General features: G+C 32.5%; 2 protein-coding genes across 6 annotated transcripts in view; one reads left to right on the top strand and one right to left on the bottom strand.

Annotated features, from left to right (window-relative positions):
• Nucleotides 1–3,155, top strand: part of LOC144443120 (MFS-type efflux pump MSMEG_3705-like) — an 8,340-nt gene extending 5,185 nt beyond the window's left edge. The window contains exons 6-9 of the mRNA XM_078132492.1: nt 1,304–1,521; nt 1,881–2,058; nt 2,427–2,516; nt 2,838–3,155. Of these exons, the coding sequence (XP_077988618.1) occupies nt 1,304–1,521; nt 1,881–2,058; nt 2,427–2,516; nt 2,838–3,098 (747 nt within the window). The 3' untranslated portion in view covers nt 3,099–3,155. The remainder of the gene's footprint in view (nt 1–1,303; nt 1,522–1,880; nt 2,059–2,426; nt 2,517–2,837) is intronic.
• A 4,608-nt stretch (nt 3,156–7,763) lies between these two features.
• Nucleotides 7,764–17,444, bottom strand: part of LOC144443396 (uncharacterized) — a 59,177-nt gene continuing 49,496 nt past the window's right edge. For all 5 annotated transcript variants that reach the window (XM_078132860.1, XM_078132861.1, XM_078132863.1 and 2 more), the window contains 8 exons: nt 17,179–17,273; nt 16,609–16,683; nt 15,804–15,953; nt 14,128–14,271; nt 12,734–12,802; nt 11,608–11,716; nt 10,994–11,142; nt 7,764–10,423 (listed from right to left, as the gene is read on the bottom strand). In XM_078132860.1, the coding sequence (XP_077988986.1) occupies nt 10,225–10,423; nt 10,994–11,142; nt 11,608–11,716; nt 12,734–12,802; nt 14,128–14,271; nt 15,804–15,953; nt 16,609–16,683; nt 17,179–17,273 (990 nt within the window). In that variant the 3' untranslated portion in view covers nt 7,764–10,224. The remainder of the gene's footprint in view (nt 10,424–10,993; nt 11,143–11,607; nt 11,717–12,733; nt 12,803–14,127; nt 14,272–15,803; nt 15,954–16,608; nt 16,684–17,178; nt 17,274–17,444) is intronic.

The following is a 17,444-nucleotide window of genomic DNA, read 5'->3' as shown; positions in this document are numbered from 1 at the left end:
TAAATTTCCCAAAGTTTTACGTCATAATGTCATTTTTACCTCCCGTAAGGGTACGGGAGGTATTAAAAGGGGAATGTCTGTCTGTGTGTCTGTCTGTCTGTCTGTCTGTCTGTGTCATCATTTGCTAAAAATCGGCTGGCTCAATTATAATGAAATTTGGAATATATAATCTTTAGGGTGATGGCTAGACCTGATTAGGTTTTGAGCCAGATCTGTTAATGTTTAATTAGAGAAATTTGCATATTAATGAAATCAACTAATTAAGCAATATCTTAAGACTGCATACGTCAATTTCAAAATAATTTAGTATATTTGTTAAACATAACAACATACATTTGTCCTATAAAATTTGGTGATGTACCTCACAGCGTTAACGAATAATTTGCATGATTAATTATTTTTGGTAATTAGGCTATACTGCATACTTGAATTTCAATATAATTTAGTACATACGTTAACCATAACAAAGCGGATATGTCCTATAAAATATTTGATATCGCTTAGTCAGTTTTAATGGAAAAATTTACATAATTGATTATTTGAGGTAACTAGGTTGTACCTTAAAGATGCAAGCTTCAAATTTCGTATAATGTGATACATATATCAACCATAATAATGCGCACCTGTCCTATGAAGTTTGTTCCTACAACTTTTACCTTTAATGAGTATTTTGAATAATGAACAATATTCAGTAATTAAGCAGTATCATGCAATCTTCAAATTCCGTATAATTTGGCATATACATTAACCTAAGAAAGCACACTTGTCCAAAAACAAAACCTGTTACCATAGTTTTTTTTAGTTTAATGAGTTATTTGCATAATTAGTGATTCCCTTACGGGAGGCATTCAGTTTAAATCTGGTTATTTCTTTATCTGAATTCCTAGTGAGAGATCTACCAGTTGTTGGAGATGATGCAGTATTTTAGGACTTGGAACCATCTGAGAATATTTCAATATGAAATCAATTAACCAACAAAAACTATGTCCCTTTAAATGTATGAATACTGCATAGTCCTAATGATATCAAGTTAAACAACAAATCCTTCATTTTCAGGAGACAGCATTACAGTTGAAGTGTAAAGCATAAAAAGTAAACAAAAAACAAACAGACCATACATGTTCCTTTAAATGTATAACTCCATGATAATTTTAGAAACCTAACAATATCAACAAATCCTTTGTTTTCAGGAGACAGCATTACAGTTGAAGTGTAAACCAAACAGACCATACATGTTCCAGAAATGTATAACTCCTGCATAATTTTAGAAACCTAACAATGTCAACAAATCCTTTGTTTTCAGGAGACAGCATTACAGTTGTTGAAGTGTAAACCATACGTTGTGATATGTTTGGCATCATCAGTACGGTTGACAGGATCACATGCATTGATAACATGGTTACCTACTTACTATGCAAGGTATCATACACTAACCCCAGGTATATACAATGTACGCTTAGCTTCTATTGTCTTTGTTGCTGGTTGTCTTGGTAACCTTGGAGGAGCAATCATAGCAGATAGGTAAGATTCAATACATTGATAAATGTTTTACCTTCTCTTTTGATCAGTTCAATGCTTAATGTTTTTGTTTGAGACTTGTGGTAGACTATTTGTTCATTCGATCATTCGTTCATTCATTCATATTTTTGTTTGAGAATCGTGGCAGACTGTTTGTTCATTCATTCATTCATTCATTTATGCATTAATTCATTTATACATGTATTTCTTTACTTCTTCCTAAATATTTTAGTGAAATGTGACCTCTGAACCCCTAACCCTACCCAAAAATGTTACATTCACTCATAGACTATATTAAACTTACAGAACAAACTCTAACTACACTAAGACATACATTTTTATTTTTATTTTTATTTTTACAGAGTATCTGTAAACAAGAAGCAAGCCAAGACATACGTGATCGGAATAAGTCATGTATTAGCCACACCATTGATAGCCGGTGTCTTCTTGGTAGAGGATTTTGAACAGTCTTTTTTGTTGTTCTTTTTTTCTTATCTTGTCTCAGAAACATGGATTGGAGTTTGTGCAGCAATAGTACAGGTAAAGATAAGCTGATAAATTCTATGAACGATAAGAAAATACAGTATAGCTACAAACAACAGTGTACTTTTTTATGAATGCTATAAATTCATCCTTGGTGTTACAAGTTTTAGTGATTTAGTGGCTGGTGATATTCTTTTCCATTGTAATATATTGATATCATCGTGACATTACATTCTTGTCGTATAAATTCCTCATCATCTTATTTACCTCGCAATATTTTTCAAGAAATACCTAACAAGCAAAGCAAATTGATATGTACTATTTGGTGATCAGAACCAAACATGTTGTAATTGTGTCAGCATTTCCCATCATACAGCTAAGTATATGATGAAAATCATGTGTTCAATGCTTTGTTTATTACCTAGGACCTAACAGTGCCAGACATCAGAGCTACGGCATCAGCAACATACATTGTTATTAATACAGTGATCGGTGGTATACTAGGTCCGCTTTTGGTAAGGCAGGACTTCCTAATTAATCTATATTAGTGAAATTCATTTTGAAATTGTTTTAATAGCCGTGGTTAGTTCTAAGAATATATCATTTCTAGTACTCTTCTTTCTGAAATACACTGTTCCTAACAATTATTTTCCTTTTTGTTCCTAGTAATTATTTTCCTTTTAGAAATATACTGTTCCTAACAATTATGACATTAATTAGTACATTTTGAATTGTTCATTCATTCATTCATTCATTCATTCATTCATTCATTCATTCATTCATTCATTCATTCATTCATCATTTTTCTTTAACTGTTTCATTCTTTTTCCCCCTAGGTTCCTCTAATACTACACCTAATGCATCCAGATGATAACTGTGATGTCAAAGTTGGTGAAGTTTTATTGATTATACTCCCAACCTGCTATGGATTATCAGCAGTACTATTCACTATAGTAGGAATTTTAATTAAAAAGCAAATTGAAAACCAAAGTGTTAGTTATCTACATTTTGATACAGCTGAGTTAGAGGCCAGTACTACTTCTCTAGAATCAGAAACGTTTTCTTTGGCGAATAGAAGTAAATCATATAGTTCGTGATATTAGGGGGGAGACAGGATAGTGTAGTCATGGTAACACATTCAAGTTTTATTTCTGTTAGTGGTTGGCTGGATAGGCTGATGGCTGGTTTGTCAGTCGTTTGGTTATCAGAGTAATGATTGGTTGGCTGGTTGGTTGGTTGGTTGGTTGGTTGGTTGGTAGGTAGGTTCGGTCGGTCGGTTGGTTGGTCAGTCAATCAGTTCATAAGTAAGTCAGTCGGTTGGTCAGTCGTATTGTTGGTGTGATGGTTATTTGTTTATAGGTAAGTGTATGAGTGGTTGGTAGGTTGGTTGGTAGGTTGGTTGGTTGGTAGGTAGGTTGGTTGGTCGGTTGGCTGATTCAATGGTAATTGATTGATCATTTGACTGATTTGTTGATTAGTTAGATTGGATTTGTCAAGTGCTTGATTGATTGGATGATTCATTGATTTATCAATTTGTTAATTGATTGATTGATTGACTTCATTAGGACAAGAGTGACATGTATGTGGATTAATGATTGACACCTTTGATTAAATGGTTACATATCAGTGAAACCAAAGTATATGTAGTATATTGTAGGAATGATAATTACAATCTTTGTTTATATAAGAGAAGTTACAATTTAACACAGAAAGGTTAGCATGTCTGGTCTTTAAACATGGTAAAACAAAACACACACAATGCAGTATATAGAATCAAAGCAACACAAACACAATGCAGTGTATAGAATCATATATCTACATCGTGCCTTTTTCATATTCAGCTTGGGTCAAGTTCCTCTAACCATTGAGAGAGTCAAAGAAATCCTCTTGTATTTCATATTATATACACATTAGTTAGAAATGTTACCAGTCAGTAACACTGAATACTAATTATGTTACATGAATGTGACAGGTTCAACCACTTGTATTCTTCTCTGTCTTGCCAAAAAATACTATTTTAAACAAACTTCAATTTATGAAAACATCAATTACAAAATTGATATTTACAACTTGATGTCTGTTTTCTAATGAAATCAAATTTGTACATAAGAGAAAAGACGACAACCTGTATTTTAAAGTATGTTTTAAAGTCAGTTTTTTTTCCTTCTACTTGAATAGCTTTGTATGTATATATGTGTGCGTATTTGTGTATATCTAGTTTCTGCAGTGTATATTATATGGCTTTAATACACTATTTTCTAATAAGATTAGATAAGTTTAAAAACAAATTAAAACCAAAAAAAAAAATGGAAAGTGTAAACTTCCAAGTACTGGTACCTTGGATTTTGAATAATTTGCATAATTGAGATCTAACCACAAAACATACCATGAAGTACATTTTGTATTTGTCAGAACAGGGTGGAAAACTGATATGACAAGTTGTGTCTTCCATTGTATTAAACTATTACTGCCATATCTACCAGTACATAATATAACATGTGCAAATCCCTGGCAATGAATGTAGATATTTTTTTCCAATGTTTTGTGGGTTTTTTCTTCTTTTTCTCAATAAATATGTTTGTGACTTAATAGTCATGTCCTCAGTAGGTGAAGAAGAGTTCACTATTCTGTTTTTCCAATAGTAAAAACAAACAAAAACACCTTTGTCAACTGACAATGACAAAATGACAAAAACTTCTTCAAAGTCATGTGGATCCCTTAATAGTTTGAGTATTATTCTTCAATGGTGCTAATGTATGCGCAACGGTCAGTCAAAATTATAAATCGTCAATCACTTATTTGAATTCACAATTCTTCATAGCACTATGATATCACACACGATACTAGTTTAGTTTCTAAAAACTTTCAGAATATTTAGAATGATATTTTATTCAAGTGACTTTTCAATGTAACAGTACAGACAATGTGGGTATAGTGTGACACTGAGACCATATCCTATTCATTTAACCTTTTTTAACCTGTTATTTTCAGTTGTTAAATGTAACAGCTGATAGACTTCAGAAGTGTTGCAAACTAGGCTAAAAATCCCAGACAATGATGTGTATACAAGGAAGCACTGAAATAATGAAGTTCAAAATACAGTACTACTAATAAATTACACTTACAGTTCTTTTAAATTGAACTGAAAAAAATAAAGTTGATGGATTACTACGATTGGTTTCTAAATCTTTACCAGGTTTATTTCAACTATTGAAGTATGTGAAATCTGTATATTTCAGTAGGATCCTGATAGCCAAGCTATCTGTGTCCATCCACACAATTTCCCAAATTAATACAAGATTCAGCTCTCTACGTTGTGCCTAGAGATACATGTACACCTATTTTGCATATTGTCATATTCGGTTTCAGTTTGTACTTTTTCTTGAGTGTATTATTTTGACTTGTATCTTGTTTGTGTGTATATTTTGTATCATTCAGTTAGTTAAGCACTATCAGTACTGCAGTTTGTGGTTAAGTGATAAGAGACAGTCTGTATTTTAATCAGGTTTTTTACAATTACAGTCAGACTACAATATCTAATCTATCCCAATATGTAGAACTTTTGTCGTGGCAAAATAGTGTCTGCCAACATAGAAGGTAAGAGTAATATCCCAACAGTACTAATTGGAAGACATGGTATAAGATACACATTGTCTTACTGCCAACAGTTCTCTTGATTACCCAGATTCTAAATAATATTTAACCCGTGTTTTACTTCTTTAAAAAACAGTGTAAAGCAAGATAGAATGAGTCTATGTTTGTAACTCAATAATTGGGAAAAACTACAAAATGTGTAGAAAATTAAAATTTGTTTACAAATCACTTCCTGTATATACAATAATAAACTTTTTTACAAACAAATGTTGTCCTTGAGTTACAAACCCATATGTGGTCTATGTTGTTTCACATTAGTTATTCAAGTAAGAAAACACTAAAAAAGAAGGTATTTTTTAAAATTATATATCCAAAATAAATACCCATTTCTCATCCATATGGTAACTTTAAATGTAATGCAAAATTCACTCTAAAACTAGAGTAATACAGACTCTTCCTTTTTGGGTGGCAAACAAAACAGTACAAGTATGTATTTGTGACACCATTAGTCATGTACAATAATACACAAGATGTAAATGTTAAATAATGTAGACTAGTGTCATTGTTATTTTCTTGAATATTCAACTGGAATGGAATATTTTGTTTTCTATTGTTATGTAAATTTATGATGTCAGTGTCAAAATACTACAGTGGCAGTTGAGATTTCAGCCCAAGATAGACACAAACTAAAACTAATATTGTTTGGTGTGATACATTACACAAGTGGGTGCCATGGCAACAGTGCCTTTGTTGTTCAGATATAATCGACCTGTATAAGGCCTAAAAAAAATTGTGTTGTTCTGATTTTTTTTTTGATGTAATATTTTTCCATATGTGAGTGTCTAGTTCAGGTAGTTTTGTTTTCCATTGTTTTCTTTTATGGTCTCTGTGTTATTGGTTTCTTCCTATCAGATGTACAGCCATTACAGATTGGAAGAACAGTTTTATATTGTCTTTTTAAGTTGATGTCAGTTTTTGCATCTACTACAATTTTTGCAATTTTATTATTTTTTTCTTGAATATATGAAAAAAGTTTAGGGTAGGCGTAAAAACTAGGTGGGGTTGGGTAACCAGAACCGAACAATTTTTCCTGGGCCTAATCAAGATAGTGTAACCACTGGATGTCTGAAAAACATACTGCAAGATGGTGGAAGTCATTAGAAACCCCACCATGATGCGAGTCCAAGTAAACATGTCACAACAATAGTTTTAGTTTGTGTCTATCTTAGGAAACTGAAACCTTAGTTGTCACTGTTATAAGTTGTTGGGGGTGAATTTGAAATCTCAACTTTTACTACCTAATGACTAAGTTTATATTACCTTAATTTTGATGATGGCAGTGGTTGCTGTGCACAAAGCAGGAATTTTGGAAAGAGATGTTGAACAAATAATAAGCCATAACATCAGTTATGATAAGAAGAAAATGTTGAAAGATATTGTGAATACTTTGCAGTGTCATATTTTGTACCTCTTACAAAGCAGAAAAAAACTTTATGGAGAAAGAATCCTCCATTTACTGCTGTAACTTTTTATACTGAAATTCAAAATGGCCATCAAACACTGTAAATAACTAAAAATGGGAATATAACAAGAGAGTGGACAAGTTGATGTACTTTCAAACTTCTTACAAATTGGTGTAAATAAATGGAATTTTAACTATTACTAAAGTATTCCTCCTTTTTCTCTTGTTTTTTGGTTACTTTCACTTTATATTGATGATGATGATGATGATGATCAGAGCAATGGCCTCTTTATTACTAAATGTATTACATTATGTACCAATGATTACTTTCACCGATGCATGCACACACTAATGGTATTAACACTGCAGTGCAATACCAAAAACATTATTGCATACCTATATACATTCATTGCACACTAAATAATGTGATCACACAATATGATTTGCTTGTTTCAGATAAACATAAGTAATAATAACAGAAACCCCATGCTGTGTGAGTACCTGGAGTCTGGGTATTAATGACCATTGTATTTTGAAATTGAAACCACTTTCTTGTCTGAGTAGTCTGTAAGGTAGGCCATGACGGGGCGCCCTCACACATCAGAGGCCAGAATGACACGACATATCTTAGTCATTTTCCAAGATACAGAGAAGAAAAAGACAACACAGAGACTATTTATATTCAATCTTACAAATTAGACTTTATTTTCTGTACAACTTATCATTCATATTGAAAACACATGGCAGGTTATCAATGTACAGTTTCACCTTCTGAACTTCACGAATTACTGTCTATAAACTACTGGCAATATATTTGTAGGTATTGTTGTATATATATATATAAGATTACATCACGGAATTATAGAAATCTCTTTACCAAAGAGAACCTATTTTTCACCAATAACTCTTGAGTGTTTAAATGTATTATCCTGATTTGGAATTTAGTATACTGTATATGTCAAAGCAATAAAAGGTTAATTATGCAAGAGGTTCATAGTGAATCATTCAATCAAATAAAAAAACTGTTCTTTCCTTTCAGAACAAAAAACTTTCCCTTTCAATAAAATATTTCATTGATTCTTACACTGGCGATACCACTCATCTATCCCCATGCCCACACCACACCACAGGTGCTAGCAAATCGATATATTTGCAGAGATCAATACAAAGCCATACTTCATAATGAATGTTCCACCTGACAGCTTCTTGTGCATAGATCTCTGTAATATAGTCCTGAATTCAATGAAATTGACAATCCTACTTATAATGAAATGGTTGTTAGTATCTTGTGATGCAAATAATGCTGTCCATTTCCCTGATGGGTTTAAACACTGCCCTCAGTGGTGAATTCTGAAAATTGCTCCTGCCCAGACTTTGACCATCCTGCTAGCCTATTAAATATGACAAGTGACTGACATAATTGAAGACTGCCAAAAAGATTATATATCCAATGAGTTGTAACATACAATAAATATATGATATAAAAATAGAAATGTTTTACCAAAAATGACAAACTTGATTACAGAAATTGGTTTTATATAGAAATGTAAATTGATTGTATATAATTCACAACCACAATTAAGTGGTGGAGTAGATCATGCATGAATTTGGTTACTGGTAAAGTTATTACTATAGTTATTGTAATTGATACATCGATATAATCACATGTAAATTTATGCAAATATATTCAAATATGAAACAAAAGAAAATGTACCATTGATCCATTTGAGATATTCTGATGATCATTCACAAACTCTTTCACATAACCTTTGACCTCTAGACTGAAAATAGTTTATTGTAATCACCAATTAAATCATTTTAATATCAAAATTGACACAGTTACATATTTAGGTATAATTTGTTATCAATAATCTGACGTGCCTTCCTGACTTCATAAAATCCAGTGTAACATTTGTCAATTAATTTGACTTATTTCCAGAATTCTGTCACTACATATTTTTAATACTAACTGTATATCTATGATACAGAGTATATGATTTCTGATGTAAAGTGAGATGAAATTCATACTTTTTCTACTCATATTTCTAGCAATAGTAAAATATACTTTGTTAGATTGTAAACTTTATGTGTTAAATATTGATAACTTACATAGGAGTAAATATGAGATTAGTCTGTATCTATAACATCAATATATCACCAAATTGAAAGAAAAAAATTGTTACACAAACATGATAACAAAAAGAGAACACAAATACATGTTAATATTTGTTTCACTGATCTATGACTAACATATTTGAACTTTGACCTTATATTGTATAATTACATGTCAATCATGTTGTCATGGTTACTGATTTCTATACAGCTGACTTATTTGTAAATACATTTAAAGTCTTGTTTCAATATATCATCTTATTTTTATACACTTTCTGATTTGTACAATTTATTAACATTTTTCTTCAATTTCTACGTCCATGGAAGCCCTAGCTCAAATTTCCTCACTTTGTACATTTGGCACTTAACATTGAAACCATTACCAGAACAATTAAAGACTTCTGTGTGCAATACTGTTTTGACACATTCTTTTTTTTTTAACAATTTAAATTTGTAACCATGGTAACTATAGTTATATATTATAATGCTGTAGCTTCTTGTTACCACAAATAGAATGTCACTCCCTAGACTCGCCATCAAAATAACAATCATTCCATACTGTAAACCTAGATATTTTCGCTACTAGAAAATTTTGCGATTTGCAGTCAGATTGCAATATCACTGTATATGAAGACAGAGAAAATAAGATATCAGCAGGGTATCTATATACAATGTAGTCCAGGGCATCTATATACAACATAGTCTTGTCTATTGCTTGATACTGATTATATTCATTTTTGTGCAACCCCCACTAATTACCAAAGTGGTAAATTGTGTTCATATACAAGAAGGCATTTTAGTCACTTCTTATTTTTTTCATATTTGTTGTCCAGCAATAAGCAAAAATATTCTTTAGCGAAACTTTCCAGATTTTCAGTATATGGTCGACACCATAAATTCCACTGCACACACTACAGGCATGCACGACTTTCTTCTATTTTGACCCAATAGAAAGATGTAAAAATGCTATCATGGTTACTATGACTTCTCTCTCTCTGTTTGCCCGCCATCCATCTTGGGACTGGTAGGTTTTGATGTATAATCTTCATCTTTGATTATTTTGTTGAAGGAGAGTTGAATGGAGGTGACTGTGAGTAGAGGTGAGCTATGAAGTCTTTGGAAGTCATTGCAAACATTGGATTATCCGGTGTTGCCATACCAACACCACTAAAAGCCATGGTCTGTGCTCTTGCATGTGAGTGGGCTATGAGAGTGTTGATTTCATCCATTCTGTTCATAACACGTTGTTGATTCCTAGAATAAATAAAGAAACTGGTAAAGTTTGCAATAATAATAGTATTACAAGATTTTTGCTTCAGATCTTGTCAACACTCTCCAAATTTATGTTTGCAATAATGAAATAATATACACAGATTCAATACATGTATTGTGAATCTTACTGTACATGTGTAAAGTCCATAGGAATAATATTAACTGGAAATGCAGTAAAAAGTGTTCTATCAAACTTTCGGCTAATATTATGTCTGGGGTTTCATGCACACAGTAAGATTACAATATCACTGTATATGAACACAGAGAAAACAAGGCATCAGCATGGCATCTATAGTCTGTCTATTGCTTCATACTGATTATACAACTGTTGACATCAGACCATGAATGAACGGATCCTGTTACAAATAGGGAAAGTAAACAAATGGACTTGGCACAGCAGGTTGGAACATAACAGCAGAGACTTGTATCACACACCACTGATTTGATAAGAACAGTTTTATGGCCTCTTTATGTTCATTTTGGGCAACCACCACTAATATTCCCTTCAGTTATAGAAAGAAAAGTATATGGAAATACAATTAAACTGTCTACCTTTCTGAGGCCAGATTATCTCTAGATCTTCTCAGGTTTTGTAGTAGTTGTCGTAAATTGTTCATTTCATCATGTAAAGCCTGTATCTGTAGCTTCTCCACTGACCGGAATGCCTTCTCTAGTGACAACTCATTCTCTAGTTTCGTCAGCTGAAATACAAATGAGTAAATAATTAGTCAGATCTCTCATCTCAGAGTGTTTATGGGAAAACCTAGCAGTAAATGATATCACACTTGCCACAATCTCTGATGGATATCCTCAAAATGAGTATGTGTATAAAGTGCAGTAGAGTTACTTTACAAAATTTCAAAGTTGAATAAGTTACCAAGCTGCTATTTTCTCAGCCCTAAATCATATGTAAGTATATTGGTAGCAGTACTCAATACAAGGCAGAAATAAGTCTGAACTTTACTTTAAGTTGTTAGCAGTAATCAATACAAGTGTACTAAATGCAGAAACATGTCTGATTGAACTTTTCCTTTAATATAAACCACTATCATGATACTTTGTTCAGAATGGTTTGAATTTTTCTTGAGCAATTTTTACATCTATGAATAAAAACCAGTAACTCTTTCAAGATAATTTGTAAAATAAAATGAGTAGAATGCACTTACTCTTTTTTGATCACCATCATCCTTCTGAGTTTTCACTGTTTCTCTTTGTTCATCTAATTGTTTTTGTATCTGTCTGTTCAAATCTAACATCATTTGTTCAACCTCAAATCTGAAAAAAAGTTGATATAAGAAAGATAAGTTCTACAACAAACTGACAATGTCACACAAAGATGTTTTAACTTAGGCATTAAATATCACTTTTGAAACACAACAACAACAATGGCAATGAAGTTTTCTTAGAAAAAAAGGCCTTGGATTTTACAATTACAAGACATGCATACACTGGAGGAAATATGTAACAAACCAAAGACTGAACAATACAAAGATCTTCCTATTATTTACTTTGCATCTTAAATTTGTTTTATTATTCTCATTTCCTTGGTCTATCCATAGACAGTGGTCTCCCCTCCACTGTCTATGGTCTATCACCCCTCCAAAATGGCTGATATAAATGGACCTTTCTGATTTGTCATGGAGGGGCAGGTCAATGGCATCTTTTGGTCATTTAAGGGTGTGCTACAAACATGCGAATACTTTCAGTATCGTCACGATTCAGAAAGTAGACCTAGAGACCCCTTGATAATTTAAACTACTAGTATATATTTCAAGTGAACACATGGTAATGTGAAATAGTTCACCAATATCTGTAAAATTCTTGATACTTCAAATCTAGTCTAATATAAGTCACTGGTACCAAAGATATACAACGTTATGAAGACAAAGATAAACACCATAATATATGTCACCAACATTTCAGGAAATAACTGACTAGACTGACAGACAGACAAAAAATCAGCCCAGTAGTTGCACCTAGAACATTCCTTCACAAAGTTCTGCCACTTAATCCATCAAAATACCTTCCGTAGATACTTGCTAGAAAACCCCACAATTCACAAATGTATACATGTTAACATAACATATACATACAGTTGTACAACTAAAAGTAACACCTCCACAATAACTATATCATGTGCGAAGTTATCCCATTTCTTGCTACCCGCAGTAAAAAAAACGCCACCAAGTGGCAGCTATGGAAATGATGCATTACGGGTAACAAGAATTGAAAGCCTTGAAGTATTAGGTAGAAAGCCCTTCGACAAGAGATCAAGATCAAGTCCAAGCTCACCTTGTCATGCCTGATACTGGCTGATGATGATGATAGTAATGAGTCCTGGTGTGAGATGATGGAGATTGTCTGATGAGGAAAAAACCATGACCAAGAAAAGAGAATAAACCATTTGTCCAAGAAAAGACAGTAAACCATGAATGAAACATACATGCAAGAGATGAAATAATCAAGTTAAAGTTAGTTGATGGACTTACTAAACTTACTGTTTTTAGATTCCAAGGACTGCTAGTAGGATAACAATTAACTCAACAAGGATATTATCATTTACAAGATTTAAAATTCTAAATCTGATATTTGTAGAAAACATCAATTTTGTTTTTACTGAGAAGAAGAATTAGAGAGGGGTAAAAAGAGTAAGGGTGAGGAGGGTACAAGGTAGTTGGAAAACATACAGGTGTGATCAGTGCTAAAACATACCTCGTCTTTATGTCTAATTACTGTAAAGTTATTTTACAGCAAACCTTAAAAGTACCTGATAAAACTGAATTGATTTGTTGGAAAGTGGTGGCTGCCATTTTATAATGAAATGTCTATTGTCAGTCTTACACTAGTCTATTATCAGGAATAACATGGTAACTAAGGAGATTATGGTTGGTTTGTGACCTGTGAATTTACTAATTTTAAAAAATTAATCACTATACAATTTATACATTCACCTGACTATTATTGTGGGTAATAATTTGATCACTAGATAGCATGCATCACACTCTCTTTATCTACTACCGGTAATATTTTCTAACAATTCCAAAATCTCTGTTTAAAATATTTCTCTATACCATCATTTAACATTAAATGTTTCATGCAAACAAAGTTACTTGGAACAGACCTATTGCTTGAAAAATGCTTCATAAAAATTTGGCCACAACATTACAACACAGAAATAAAACTGACTATGAGTGACAATATGTTCCTGACATTTGTTGACATTACGCTTGGTTATTCTTATTGTCATTTGTACAACTTAATATAGTCTTAATTCTAAAACTATTCTAGTCCATCCCATTCTATTGCTTCTATTAATTATACATATATTTGCTAAAATTCTATTTTTGTTGTATACACGATCATATTTTACCTTATCTGTTCTCTATTCTATTCTTCTTTTACATTCCGTTCTGTTCTGTTCTGCTATATTCTGTTCTGCTCTATTTTGTTGTTCTGTTCTGTTCTGTTCTGCTCTTCTCTTCTATTCTATTCTATTCTATTCTATCCCATTCTACACTGTTCTATTCTACCTTATTCTCTTCTCTTTTATTCTACAATGACTTAAAACATAATCTAATTAATGCAACTACCCAATACTTAAAACCCAATAAATCTTTTGTAATTAATCTCTTTACTCTAATTCATCTAATATATATAATTCTAACTGTACAATATTATCATCATACTTGGTTTGTAAATTAATCTTGGCTGGTTCAAAGTCATCTTCATAGGTCCTTGATAAGTCTATCTTTGGTAGTTCAAAGTCAAAATCATCACTGCTTCTTCTGCTCATAGATCTTGGTGGAAATGAATCTAGATCATCATAGCTCCTGAAATTGACAAAAATGTAAATCAGTATTGATCTAGAAGAAAATATATTGCCAGCAGTATTGTAATATAACTGCATTCAACATGACAAAATATACTATTTTCACAATGGGACATGGCTGCTATGAACATTTTTTATGTTAATTCACTTGACTACTACTATTGCTGTCTATATAAAAGACACTGGCATATGGTCATTGCTCTATGGGCATGGCGTTTGTTGCTAGAAATAGTTGTGTTAATTCACTTGACTACTACTACTACTGTTGTTGTTGTTGTTGTTGTTGTCTATATAAAAGACACTGGCATATGGATGTTGCTATGGGCATGCCAATTTATTATTTCACTTTAAAGCGCTGTATCAAATTCTGGCTGAATCTACTAGAGATGCCCGCACACAGAATTCCAAGGCAAGCTTATTTAATGCTCTGTAATCTAGACAACATGGGCAGAAATACATGGGCCACCTCGGTTAAGAAAATTTTATATTCTTTTGGTTTTGGTTTTGCCTGGATTGCCCAGGAAGTTGGTGACAAACAACTTTTTCTTTCCACTTTTGAACTCAAGAGTTAAAGACGTACTTAAACAACAATGGAAAGAAAACTTGGGATTGAAACCCAAACTTCGCACATATATTCACTTCAAGAATCTACTGCAATCTGAAAAATATCTTTATCTTAACTGTAACCGACAAGCTATCCGGGCACTTGCATGTTTACGATTATCAGTACTTCCTCTTGAAATAGAAAACGGGAGGAGACGCAACATCCCTCCAACAGAAAGATTTTGCAAAATCTGTAACACAAATTTGGTAGAGGACGAATACCATTTTCTCGTAATATGCCCACTTTATAATAATTTAAGAATCCAATACTTGCCATGTGATATGTTTTTAGAACCAAATTTCTTTAAGTTTACTAAGATTATGAGATCAACCGATTCAAATATTTTGCTTAAACTCTGCAATTTTGTTCATAAAGCAACCAGACTTAGAGATAAGGTGTGTTTGACATGATTGCTTCCACTATCATTTGATTGTATATATCGATTTCCAGTGAAGTTCTCTCAGAGCGATTGTATTTTCAGAGTCTTTCAAATTGTATTTATCTTTTCAACTGTTTTTGTTAATACCACTTTTTTTCTTCTTTTTTTCGGATGCATCCACCTTTGCATTTGGGCCGGTGGCCGTGAAACGCAAATAAAACCTCTATATGTTGCTATGGGCATGGTGTTTGTTGCTAGGAATAGCTGTGTTCATTCACTTGCCTACCCATCTAAATCATACTTTTGAAATTAAAAAGGTATAAAACAGTTTCATCTCAACCCTCCAAGTTTTGCTACTATAAATGTTACTTTTGTGCCTCAAGAGCACCATGTTCTGTGAAACATAGTAGTAAGTGAATTTTATTAGTCGTGTACTGCTTTGCTGCAACAGTTGGTGTTTATTCTGATGATCCAGTCTTTTGAAAATTCACTGGGTAATCGCTACTTGTGTTTATTCTTCAGATATTTGTTTATAAGAAATGTCACTTACTTTGACCTTTGTCTTGCAAATTTTTCATTTGTTTTCAGTCTGTTATGAGTCTGGCTAAGTTGTGTCTGTAGTACTTCTCTATCAACGGAAATATCTCCAAGTTCTCTTTTCAAGCGAAGCACTTCACGAGTTTTTGTACCAATGTCATCCCTGAAGTACAGAATATCTTGGCTTTACAATGCAATATATGGTATAACTTATCTCAGATTGATAGAAGTGTGATGTGTCCATGGTTACAATGCAATATATGGTATAACTTATCTCTGATTGATAGAAGTGTGATGCCCATGTTTACAATCAATCTCTCTGTATGGCACAATGGTTTGTGATACAACTTTTCATAACAAGCAAAATTACATAAATACATATTTTTCACAAAGTCTCAGTGATTTACTTTCAAATCTTTAACTTTATAATTAGCTTGCTGTCAAAATATTTGCTGTCAAAAAGTTTCTAGGAATATCCCAGTCATTTTGCAGGATGGTCAACTGAACAATTTTCCACAGCTATTTTGTAGTACACATCACATTGTGAAACAAACTACTATTGACTTCTTATGATGGCAACTTTTCTTGTCACAATCAAAATTTGCTATTAGCTGACCAATAGGTGTTATTTTCCAGGAGTAAATTAGTTCTCCCAGTACATTCCACAAGTGGTTGGAAATTCCAGGACTTCCAAAGACTTTCCAGGATTTTCCCAGAGTGGTTAGAATTCCACTTTTTAGAAGTGTTTTGAAATTCCTGGAATTCACAGACTTTTCCCAGTGTATAGGTGTTTTCTACTTCAAAGAAAATTGAGATACCTCTTTTTGTCCAGTTCAGTTGACATTTGTTGGACTTGTGTCTCGAGCTGTCTCTTGTCACTCTGTAGCATTTCACTGGAAAATAGACCACAAGATATACATGCAAATCAGAACGACCATCAGTGCAATTTTTTTTCAAAAAGATCCGACTATTTTCATGAATACTTTGAAAAAAGACAGATTCTAGCAATGGCTTTTCTGATCATAAACAATGTCAACAAAATTAAAAGAGACAGCATTTGGTGTAAATATAAGATTAGGACTTGTTAGGAGTTAGGACATGTAAACTTTAATGAAACTAAAAATTATCAAAAGTTGTAATTCATTAATTTCATTATGTATCCTATACATTAAAAAGATTACTGATTTTTTTAAACTTCATGCATCAATCTCAAAATTATCCAGTTTTAATTCAATTTCATATGAAATGCCCTGTACTGAAAAAATAAAGCGATTTGTTTTCTTTATATACATCATTCACTTGAAGCAATCTTCCTTTCATTCACTTCCTTCCAGTTTCCATGGATATTACAGAATGTACTAAGAAATTGCTGTATAGATAAATCATACCTCTTGTGTGCTAACTCAGATGACAATAATCGGTTCTTCTCCGTCCAGTGATCTTCCTGAGTTTCAAGTTGTCTCTTCAGAGATGATACTTCAATCTACACAGACAAATAGACAATCAAACTAATATACACATTGTTGAAATAATTTGGGTTGATTTTGCATTAGAATATTAAGTCAATCTTGTTCTATTTTGACTCTTTAGCATGAGGTACATGTTATTACAGGTGTTGAGGTTGTAGCTGGATAAGGCTGTCGTTTTGCAAGAT

The sequence above is a fragment of the Glandiceps talaboti genome, chromosome 12 (genome assembly GCF_964340395.1).
Source record: "Glandiceps talaboti chromosome 12, keGlaTala1.1, whole genome shotgun sequence".
Lineage (NCBI taxonomy): Eukaryota > Metazoa > Hemichordata > Enteropneusta > Spengelidae > Glandiceps > Glandiceps talaboti.
The sequence above is the reverse complement of the archived record's forward strand: the minus strand, read 5'-3'. Positions and strand labels throughout refer to the sequence as shown.